The sequence below is a fragment of the Trichomonas vaginalis genome, chromosome VI, assembly GCF_026262505.1.
Source record: "Trichomonas vaginalis G3 chromosome VI, whole genome shotgun sequence".
Lineage (NCBI taxonomy): Eukaryota > Parabasalia > Trichomonadida > Trichomonadidae > Trichomonas > Trichomonas vaginalis.
The window spans coordinates 3,773,599-3,783,930 of NC_067208.1; the positions used below are offsets into that span (position 1 = coordinate 3,773,599).

General features: G+C 35.1%; 7 protein-coding genes and 1 pseudogene across 8 annotated transcripts, besides 1 other annotated feature; 4 read left to right on the forward strand and 4 right to left on the reverse strand.

Moving 5' to 3' along the window:
- Nucleotides 1-8,178: part of a mobile genetic element that runs on past the window's edge.
- On the forward strand, nucleotides 108-431 carry TVAGG3_0800370 (organellar and viral DNA polymerase type B; the record flags this gene model as incomplete). Its single annotated transcript, XM_051247305.1, has 1 exon — nucleotides 108-431. A coding segment is annotated over one exon (324 nt), but the record flags the coding sequence as incomplete, so codon positions are not given.
- TVAGG3_0800380 lies at nucleotides 520-1,342 on the forward strand (annotated as a pseudogene). The gene has a single exon. A coding segment is annotated over exon 1 (823 nt).
- On the forward strand, nucleotides 2,694-3,164 carry TVAGG3_0800390 (uncharacterized protein; the record flags this gene model as incomplete). Its single annotated transcript, XM_051247306.1, has 1 exon — nucleotides 2,694-3,164. The coding sequence occupies one exon, from the start codon at nucleotides 2,694-2,696 to the stop codon at nucleotides 3,162-3,164; it is 471 nt and encodes a 156-aa protein (XP_051082781.1).
- Nucleotides 3,221-3,600, reverse strand: TVAGG3_0800400 (protein of unknown function, DUF4108 family; the record flags this gene model as incomplete). Its single annotated transcript, XM_051247307.1, has 1 exon — nucleotides 3,221-3,600. A coding segment is annotated over one exon (380 nt), but the record flags the coding sequence as incomplete, so codon positions are not given.
- TVAGG3_0800410 (Poxvirus D5 protein-like family) lies at nucleotides 3,636-4,220 on the reverse strand (the record flags this gene model as incomplete). Its single annotated transcript, XM_051247308.1, has 1 exon — nucleotides 3,636-4,220. One exon carries the CDS (start codon nucleotides 4,218-4,220, stop codon nucleotides 3,636-3,638), a length of 585 nt encoding a protein of 194 aa, XP_051082783.1.
- On the forward strand, nucleotides 6,315-6,734 carry TVAGG3_0800420 (uncharacterized protein; the record flags this gene model as incomplete). The annotated part of the gene is made up of 1 exon (XM_051247309.1): nucleotides 6,315-6,734. One exon carries the CDS (start codon nucleotides 6,315-6,317, stop codon nucleotides 6,732-6,734), a length of 420 nt encoding a protein of 139 aa, XP_051082784.1.
- A 208-nt stretch (nucleotides 8,179-8,386) lies between the features above and the next one.
- Nucleotides 8,387-8,716, reverse strand: TVAGG3_0800430 (protein of unknown function, DUF4106 family; the record flags this gene model as incomplete). Its single annotated transcript, XM_051247310.1, has 1 exon — nucleotides 8,387-8,716. One exon carries the CDS (start codon nucleotides 8,714-8,716, stop codon nucleotides 8,387-8,389), a length of 330 nt encoding a protein of 109 aa, XP_051082785.1.
- Nucleotides 8,717-8,865: 149 nt separating this feature from the next.
- On the reverse strand, nucleotides 8,866-9,087 carry TVAGG3_0800440 (protein of unknown function, DUF4106 family; the record flags this gene model as incomplete). Its single annotated transcript, XM_051247311.1, has 1 exon — nucleotides 8,866-9,087. The coding sequence occupies one exon, from the start codon at nucleotides 9,085-9,087 to the stop codon at nucleotides 8,866-8,868; it is 222 nt and encodes a 73-aa protein (XP_051082786.1).
- Between the last annotated feature and the right edge of the window lie 1,245 nt (nucleotides 9,088-10,332).

Below are 10,332 nucleotides of genomic sequence, written 5' to 3' on the forward strand. Positions count from 1 at the left end.
TGACAAGAAATCCTGAGCTTATGATATCGGTAAGATTTCATGGAACTACAGCATATCTTATAGACAAAAGTCTTATACCAGTAGTTTTGTTCTGGTTAGACCCAGTTGTTGGATATAATTTCATAACATATGGTTCATTCGATACGGAACGTTGCAGTGAAGGCTTACTTTACATCGTTCAGAAACCGAAGGACTTCAATACAAAGAGATATAAGATAGGAAGAACATTTAATATAACTCAAAGATATGACAATACAGTCAATAGAGTTAAGGTTGTGTTTGTTAACGATATGAGAGCTGCTGAAACAGAACTACTTGAAAAGTTTGAGAAAATGTATGGTGCTCCCACGAAAGGTAAAGAAACGTTTGAAGTAGATGAGATAGCTAAAGCTATAAAATTATTTGACGAAGTTGCTGAAAAATACATGTAAAGCGTTTATTTTTGGTCTTTTATACAAGATAGAAAATAACGCTAGTTTTTTAAAAAATATTTTTTTTATTTTGTATGTAAAGACAGATATGTCAACATCAGAGAACACAACAACTGCTATCGTTCATGAAGACATAAATGAAGAATACGAGTACATACAATATAACAAACAGTTACGTCTCATTCGTTCGGTCAAAGACGATATGTACCAAATGCAAAGTATTTTGAATGTTCTTCGTTCTACAAAGCAAGCATATCATTGGTTTGAAAACCAACAGACAAAAGAACTTTTAGAAGAATTTCCTCATATGTTTGCTACCCTCGGAAAACCGAGGGTAGAGATTCCGTACGAATATCGCAAGAATTTGGCTCCTGGTTTGAGAGGCTGGTATGTACATAGACTTTTAGTAAATGCTGTTGCAATGTGGGCTTCACCTCGTTACGCTTGTTATATTTTCATGATGTTAGATGAAATTCATAGACGAACGTGAAGAGATGGAAAAGAAACTTCAAGCAAAAGATGAAGTCATTGAAGCAAAAGACAAAAACATTCAGAAAAGAATACCACGTTCGGTACCAAAAGGAAAGGAAAAGAACTATAAGTATATGATTTATACTGAAGAGATGGAAAATGAAGAAGACAGAGATATGGTTATGTTGCATTTAGTCAGAAGAAACAACAAAAGCTTTTACGACCTTGCTAAGATTTACAAATCTGACAGAAATTGGTTCTATCGCGAAAACTTACCGATTTCAATGACACCAAATGAAGATGTGAAACAAATAGTTCAAGATACGTTACCTCAAACACACTATGATATGAAAGGTTGTACAATACTTACATTCAAAGAAGATTTGCCATTGTTAAAGGAAAAAATAACAGAGTATTTTGACAACTTCAAACAAGCAGAGTAAATGAACCATTTATTTTTACGCTTGACTTCAGATGGCTCAGGTAGCTCTATAAGGTAAATTGTCTTGTCAAATCCTTCTGGCATTCCGAGTCCTTCCATCTGGCATTCCGAGTCCTTCCTTCTGGCATTCCGAGTCCTTCCTTCCAACAGGAAGAGTCCTTCCTTCCAACAGGAAAAATTTTTTCTGTTGTCCGTCCGTAAACCATTCAAATTTTCGAAAATTGAGAACTTTTTGGTCGAACTTCAGAAAAAGTTTTTCCTTCCGACAGAAAAAGTTTTTCCTTCCGACAGGAAAAAAATTTCCGGACAACTGGAAAAGTTCTTCTATCCGACAGGACACAAACGGATGACTGACGTTCCTCTTCCTGAATGTCTTCCAAAGCCAGAAGAACCGACAGCCCCAGCACCACAACAGACTAAGACTCAACACTTACATTTTTTACGCTTGACTTTTTACAATTTGAACTTTGTTCGCGTAGATATGAATTCTGAAAGAAGTATGAGGGTCTTGTATGACTTTGTACTTCTCCCATAGTTCATGTCTGTCAAACTTACCTGCCATGGACTCTTTCATAAGTTCCATGAAATCGTCTTCGGACAATCCGGGGAAAAGTACAATGTCAGTAAGTATTCTCTTAACATCCTTACTTAAACTCTTTGCTGTCTGTACACAAATGACAACAGAGATGTTAAAGTGTCTGAGCTTCTTAAGAATTCGACACATGTCTTGTTCTCTGTCTTTAACAAAGGATGAGAAGCAAAGTCGTCTAAGATAAGAAGACACCTATGAGGGTAAGTCTTCCAATCGTAAGATTGCAATTTCTTCGAAATGTATTCTATCTCTTTCTGTTTGTTTCTGAAGTGTTTCTTCTCTAATATTCTCTGCATTTCCTCATTTGGGTCTTTAAACTTAGAATTTATATACTCATTTATAGCATTGTACTTCAAAACTCTTCTTTGGTACTTCTTTATCCAATCCAACAACTCAGAGTCTTTTAATATACTAACTTAGACTTCTTTATAATATCTTTGAACGAATTGACTGTTTGGTCAAATTGACCAGAAGTACTACAAATAACAACTAACTCATAGAATGGGTTCTTCTCATCTAGTTCTTGTTGTTGTGCAGCCATTTTAAGATAAGTGAAAGTCTTACCCGACCCAGGTGGTGCAATTAGACCTGTTATACCATTCTGAGCAAATAAGAACTTGTCATGTATAGGCTTTATCTGAGCATTTTCTAACTTCCTCTTGTTCTTGTTTAAAACATTCTCAAATTTTTTGTCAATGTCAGCAAACTTTTTTTCTAACATATTTTTAGAAAAATTAAAAATTTTATCTTTTAGAAAATGTCTAGCGATTTCGCTATCTATATTCGAGATAAACTTTTCGACAGCAAAACATCTGTCGACCATAAAATCTTACATAGTGTAAACAAGAAAGGTGAATTTGTTCTAAAGTTCTGTTTCTGGGAATATGACAAGAACCATAAAACATTAAGCAGAGAAGTCTTAAAATTTGTCAATGACAGACTTGTTGACAGAGATGACGCCGATTGGAAAGATGAAGTCCAACAAAAGTTCTTAGAATGCAAAGAAGACACATGCGCTGTTCTTGAAGATGAAATAGGAAACAGAATAGAAGAGCTATTAAAGGACAAAGAACTTTTACATAAATATGGTTGCGCCAAATTTGACATAACTCCACCAGAGAAGAAGAAGAAGAGAGAAAAGAAAGAAAAGAAAGTAGAAGAAAAGAAAGTAGAAGAAGAGAAGAAAGAACCAGAGCCAGTTCCAGAGAAAAAGAAATTTGACATGTAAAAATAAAATTTTATTTTTAGAACATTTCTGGGTCAATGTCAATGTTCTCTTCCTCTTTAGGAGCAAACACTGGCTTAGACTCTAAAATCTTTTTACCCAATTTACCTTGAACTTCAACTATCTTAGACTCATAATATTCATAGTCGTCTGCTTTCTTTGGTTCATAAGGTATAACAAGTTTGTATGCTTTGCCTTCTTTAAGGTTTGAAAACCTTCTGTCAAAATTTTCTTTGACTGCTAACAAACCTTCTATGTCTAAGTCTTCAAATTTCGCACCATTTTTAGTCACAATAGCAAACTTAACTGGTTCGATGTTCCAAACTTTGTCAAATGTAGACTTTTCAAAATGGTAGAAGTAAACATTCAAATAAGCGAATGGGTCTAGTTCTTCTTTGACTTCTGTCATGTACTTGTTGACTGAAATATATTTCGTCATCTTTTCTATCGGATAAAAAAATATTTTTTTTAAATTTACTCAGAAAAATTTTTCTTTGTATATACGCCGTTCTGAACATCTAAAAGATTTTTGACATTTGCCAAGAATGTACGTTTAGAAGCTGCCATATAACCATACTCTTGACAATACTGTTTATATGAATCGTACAATGACCTTTCATCTAAACACTCAAAGTTAGTCTCATCTATAAACAGTTCATATACACTCTTGTTTGCTTCTAACAATGTTTGTCTTTCTTCGGTATGTGGAATTTGTCTTGGATTGAAGTTAGAAATATCTAATGTCATGAAATATGAGAACAAGTGGTTGTAAAAGTTAGGTGTCAAAGTTTCTGCTAAGTCGTCAAAATATTCTGTATCTTGCATATGAGAATCTGACGTTCTGACAACTACATATCTTCTGTCAGAACTTTCTAACTTCATCGGAACAACATTGTTTGAAACCATGATGAAATTTGCAACATTTTCACAAACTCTTTGGTCTTTATATTTTCTTTCAACAACTCCAACTTTGTCTGTTATAAGACTCTTCAAAGCATCTGAGTTTAAAACCTTTGTTGTATCTATACTTTGAAGTTCGTTACATACTATAAGTTTCATATTCTCTATTGAAGAGTTAAATTTACCGCAGATGTTTTCTAAGTTTGTCATATTCGGATTCGAATAGCCCTCTAACAGTTTGCACAAGATATCTGTAAAGAAAGTGTTCTTACCAGTTCCTTGTTTTCCAATTATAATGAGAGCAGTTTCATTTTTAGCACTTGGATGTTGTAAGATGTTTGCAAACCAACATAAGATATACTCATAGACTCTTTCGTTTCCATTGCATATAATTTCTTTGACATGGTCTAACCAAGCTTCTATAACATTTTCTTTCCATTCTACTTGTTCGTATTTATATCCAGTGAAGATAGAATAGAAGTTTGGAGATGGTGTATAGAACTTTATACCACGAACTGAAAAATCTTCAAGTTTTGACAATAAGATATCCCAAGCATCTAACATCTTCATTCCAACTTGTACGACTTTTATTTTCTTAAGTTTTTGTCTACATTCTTGTTCTGAAACTATTGTTGCTCTTGGTTTGTTAAAGACAACATCCCATTCTTTCATGACATAACATTTGGGCAGAGTCGACATAAATGACTAAACGTTTCAAATTCTCGACTGCTTTGTTATAGTCTCTAAATGGACACATATTTCTGAACGCTTGGAAGTCATAAAAATCTGAAACGTCTATTCTGTACATTTTTATAAAAATAAAAAAAATATTTTTTTTATTCTTGACTTTGTTGTTGCATTTGTTCCATTTGTTGCATTTGTTGTTCTTGAGCTATTTGTTGTTGAAGTTGTTCTTGTAGTACAATACTTTCACCAGTTGCATCTTCCAATTCGAAACTTTCTGCCGTCATTGACAAATACATAGGACATAAAAGTTTTACAGGAACAAAGTTTGCGTCAACTAAGGTTAAGTTTAATGTTTGCTAAAGTGTTTGAGTTTACTAAAGCTGAAAACTCTGCATTCGAATGAACAATAGGCAAACCAGCAGAGAAAGTGTTGTTTATACGCATGAGTATCTTTTGGTCATAGTAGTTTCTGTCGACATTCGAATAACACTTTGAACCTAAGTTTGAAACAATATATAAAATAGGTGTACTTAAAGTCAATGGAACAGACAAACCTTGTATGACACCTTTTCCTGTTATAGGAAACTGTTGGTAGTAAAAACCAGATATAAGTTTTGTTATTATAGCTCATATCGTTTATACTAAACTCAGTCGGACATCCAAACATAATGAAACCTGCTCTAGTTGCAGCACATGTTACATCCGTCCTTAAAGTATTAAATAAGTCAACAAAACCTGTTGGTGGTATATCTGAGTAAGTATCTTTCAAAGAAGTATTTTTTACCATTCACAACAACAAAGTCTTCTGGTGTCAAAAGAGCAAAACAGGCTTTAGTCGTCATCGTGTTTAAGGTCAGTTTACAATATCGTCCTTGAGGACTTTGTAAGTTTGTTGTTATAGAATTATATGACTCAGGGTTTTTAGTCGTAATAGTATAAACCACTATGTCTTCTGCCATTTTTACTTAGCAAGTAAATTTTAATGAAATGTTGTGGTCGTCAAATATTTTTATGACGTCTGGGAAACTATATTTTAAGTTCAACGTTTCACCTCCTTTCATAACGTATATCTTGTCAATGACATTATATGAAACACCACAGCAAGCAATGTCGGGTTCTATTTCTTTGATGTTTATATCGTCTGCCTCTGTCAAAAGTTTCAATAGTTCTTTCAAAAATTTCATGAGGTGCAATGACATATGAGTTCACTTTTACAGGGTTGTGCTCACCAAGTTTAACATTATACCCAAAGCCTGACAAATCTTCTCCTGAGTTTTAAGTTTGTCTTTAAGTTGTTGGTAGTCATTTCGAATATCTGCAACAGAACTTAAGTCTCTGCTAACTTCAGGATATGTTGGTTGTTCTTTTACAGGAACTATTGCTTATACCATCTTCGTCTTCGTATGGTTTCCCCACTTCAACATCTCTTTCTTTGACATTGACAACAACACTTTGACTGTTTGTTTGAGTTGGTGAATTTAACTTCACATCTGCCATCGCCATTAAACCTTTTGAAACACTTACGCTTCTATTTTTCGGAAATGACATTTTACTTAGAATAAAAAGATGGACGTATTTGAGTATCTCTTCGAATTGAAGCAGAACAAAGTTTACACACACAAACAGTACAAGTTCATTGACAGAGTAGTTCTTTACACAAACAATGGAAAATGTTATAGAATAGCAGTCTTTGCTGAACCAAAATATTTTCATAAAGCAAAGAAAGTTGGTATAACCGAGATGGTGAAAGTTCTTGACGTTGACAAAAATATAACAACAAAACTTACAGATATTTCTAAAGGAAAGTTTATAATACAATTTTATGTCAAAACTGGCGTACTGTCAATATTTGACGGAGAGAAGTCAGTTCAAGAACAACTTACTGACCTGCTGCCAAAATCTGCTCGATGGAAGCTGTCGTTATGCCAATCTGAGGAGCTCCAGCAGGTTTCATCGAACGAATCTTCAAAAGAGCATCTTCCGTGAAAAGTGCTATTGGTTTTGTAAACTTCTTTGCTTTCAATTCATCTGGACCGTCTCTGTCACCAGTATATTGTATTTGAACTGTACCAACAGTTGAAATACCACCCATAAAGTCTTCTGAGTCAGCAAATGGAATGCCAAGCCAAAAGTTTGAACGGTCTCTCATTTGTATATTGAGTTTTTTGACCTCCTGTGAGTCCATACTTTCACATATGGCATAATAGAACTTTGCATTTCAGGGTTAATGGTTGTTGTGAAGTTGTTGTTAAAGTTCATAGCATCTAATGTCAAGTTGTATGACCTCATATCCTCAACTGTAGAATATTCTTCTCTTGGATAGTATTTGCCATCTATGTTTATATGGTATTTAATACCAGGGTTGTAGAAGCAAGAATAGTCATTTATAGTTCGTCTGAAACAGTACAAACATAGTATCTGCATGTTTCATTGCAGTTGTTAAGGCAATATCTGTTCTTGCACCTGGGTCAGCACTTTGGTTTCCAACTTCACCTGCAAAGTCTTTGACAGATATTTGGTGTATAGGGAACATAAGCGGAACTGCAATATATTTGGCAGCTAAAGCATTTGAAATATCTGGGTCCAACATATAGACTGCAAGTCTGCTTTCTATTCTCTTGCATTCAAATTTTTCGCATGTGAACTTAACTGGGTCCCAAGCATCTCCAGCAGCATTGAAATAATAGTTTACTTCAGTGTTGAGGTTTGAGAAACCAAAGTCTAAGTCAACTTTGTCTTTGCAAAATTCGGCGAATGACGTTTGATTTGCTCCCTTTACGTCTGTAAGAGTGAATGGGTCTTGTGTTGGTGCAATGACTAAGTTATTTTTGCTTGGAGTAAGTTCGATAGAAATTTTTCCTGCCCAGTTTGGCAAGTATCTTAAAAACCTGAAGATGAGGAAAGATGACAAGGAACTCTAAGTTTCAATTTTACTTTGGTTACTGCTGCTGCAGTTTGTCCAGAAAGGTTAACATAAACTCCTGAACGTTAGGGTCAAGTCTTCTTATTTTCTCAATAGTTGCATACTGGTCTGTTTGTTCTCTAGCTTGTGGTTGTACTGAGTTTCTCAAAGCGAACCATTCATAGTTTGCCCATGTTACTGTTTGAACTAAGTCAGAGTTAGAATATATCTTATATCCATGAAAACTTCTGGAGCATATTGGTATCCGACATAGAAAATTCCATTGCAACCTTTCTTGTCAGACAACTTGGCAGAAGGTTTTATTTCAATGTCTTGTTCCACGTATAAGAAAGAGTTGTCAATAGAAATAATATGAAACCTGTCGCAAGCAATATCTACTGTTGTTGAAGAACCTTCTCCAAACTCACCTACGTTTCCATAAGAAACAGCAGTTGTATATTCGTAAGTTCCAGGAACTATTTCTGACCTTCTAATGGCATTGTCGCATTCGTTATACCATTCGGAAACATTTCCATTCATAGCATCCAAAACTGTTGGCGTTATATTCTGAGCGGCGTACATTTCATATGAGTAAAAATATAGAATAGTTGGATTTATATGTCATAATAGAACCCACGTGGACCAAGCTTTACTTTCTTCCTGACTGAGTTTTTAACTCTTCTTTTTCCTTCATTGCCCTCTGCTTGAAGTTGTTGCATCTTTGCATTATGTTCATCTAGTATGTTGCAAATTTCCCATGTCCTTTTTGCTTTTGGCTCTGGTCGCCCATCTCAGGTAACCTATATCCTAGAAAGAGTTTGTCATAGTCTGTATTTGAGTCTTCGCGTATTGTTTGCATGACTCTTTCCTGAGTTTCCGGTTCAAGCTCTTCAAACAGTGCCTGTCCATATGGAATATGCTCGTTTCCAAATATATGTTTTTGTAGCCATTCTGGTTTTCTTTCCATGTTACCAACTATATCTTTTGTGAATGGGAAAGCTTTTACCCAATCTTTCAGTCTTGCGTCGTTTATTTCTGTAGTTGGTTTTATTTTGTCAAGGAACATGTTTTTCAATACTAACATTTCATTTGGTACTGTCCATTTGAGTTTTCTTAAATATTCATCCCTTCTCGGTTCATTGTCTGCAAAGTAAGTTTTTATGACATTTTGTAAACTTTCGTTTGCAAGGTCATGTACAATAGGTTCTCTTCCTTCTATCTCTCCCTAACTTTCTTTCTAAACTCTTCACCAAATATACCATCTCTATGGTTCTGTGTAGTTCTTTGAGATAAATGTTCTAGAACGTCAGGTGTTATATTTCCATCAGCCATGTTCATTTCATACTGGTCCAAAATATCTGCATCTTTCATATCTTTCAATGGCATTAAAGCCGCGCTGAAAATACCAGCTATATCTGGTTCACCATTCACTTCCATTGCGTCTACAACTTCTTGGAATTGTGGTTGTAAGTTTATGAACCACCTATCCGGGTTAGCTTTATGACCCCATCTCATTGTAGTTCCATCGTCTGCAGAAACAAAGTAGGTTTTGTTTCCATCTTGGTTAGGTTCTGAATGAACTTTAAACAATGTTTCATTTCTATATGTTTTCTTGAAATTTAACCTTTTATTTTCACCGAGTTCATCCGAAGATTGAACGTTAAATGCTCGTAAGTAAAAAGGGTTGTTGTATTTGTGTACATTTTCTTTCAGTACTTCCATTCTATGCTGAATATTTTCATCTGGTGCTGGAGTCTTTTGTATGTCGGCAAACATTTTTCGATATTCTTCTACTATGTCAGCCGAATTTTTTTTGACTCTTGGAAATATTCCATATTCTCCGCATACTCTTGTTGAGGGTCAAGATTTTTCGGCTGTTCCAAATCTTCATCTAGTTCTGTGAAGTTAGTTTCCAAAGGAGTGACTTGTTCGTTTCCTTCAGGCTCTTCTAGCTGTTGTTGCTGAACTATTTCTTCCATGTCTGGTTGTATCTGAACTTCTTCCTGTGGAGTTTCTTGTACCTCATCTGCTGGCATTTCATATATTCCGAGACCGTTTTCAACAATTTCCCTATCTACGTCATCCGCATTCATAAGCTTTTGTTCTTTCGTTCCGTCTCTATTTTTTACGCGTTTCATGACGAAAGTTGAATTGTCATTTAGCTCTGACATCAAATATCTCGGAGTAAATTCATCATGTCATTTGATGATATGCTATTAAAATCATATCCCTTAGCGAGCTTGTATTTTCCAGGTTTGAGATTATATCCGTTTTGGTGCTGAGCCATAAAGCTAAATAGGTTCGGGTCAGTATTTCCATCCTTGAACTTTCCAATAGCTTCTTTATATCTGTCACTAAAGTCAACAGTATCTGGGAAACCACACTCTTCTTTAAGCATTTTTAAGAATTCTTGGTTTCCTTGTTCTCTACTTCTTTTATGTCCTTGCTCTGTTTTGGTTGTTGTTGTGCAGGGTTTTGAACTGTTGGTTGCTGTGCTGGTTGTTGTGGTTGTTGTGGTGCAGTGTTTTGAACTGTTGGTTGTGGTGCAGTTTTTGAATGTTGGTTGTTGTGCTGGTTGTTGTTGTTGTTGTGTTGGTTGTTGGTGCATGCCTGTGTCTGTGTCCATGTGACGATGTAAATGTTTTAGGTAGTCTGGTGCAGGTGCTTCTCTTGGAGGGTTTG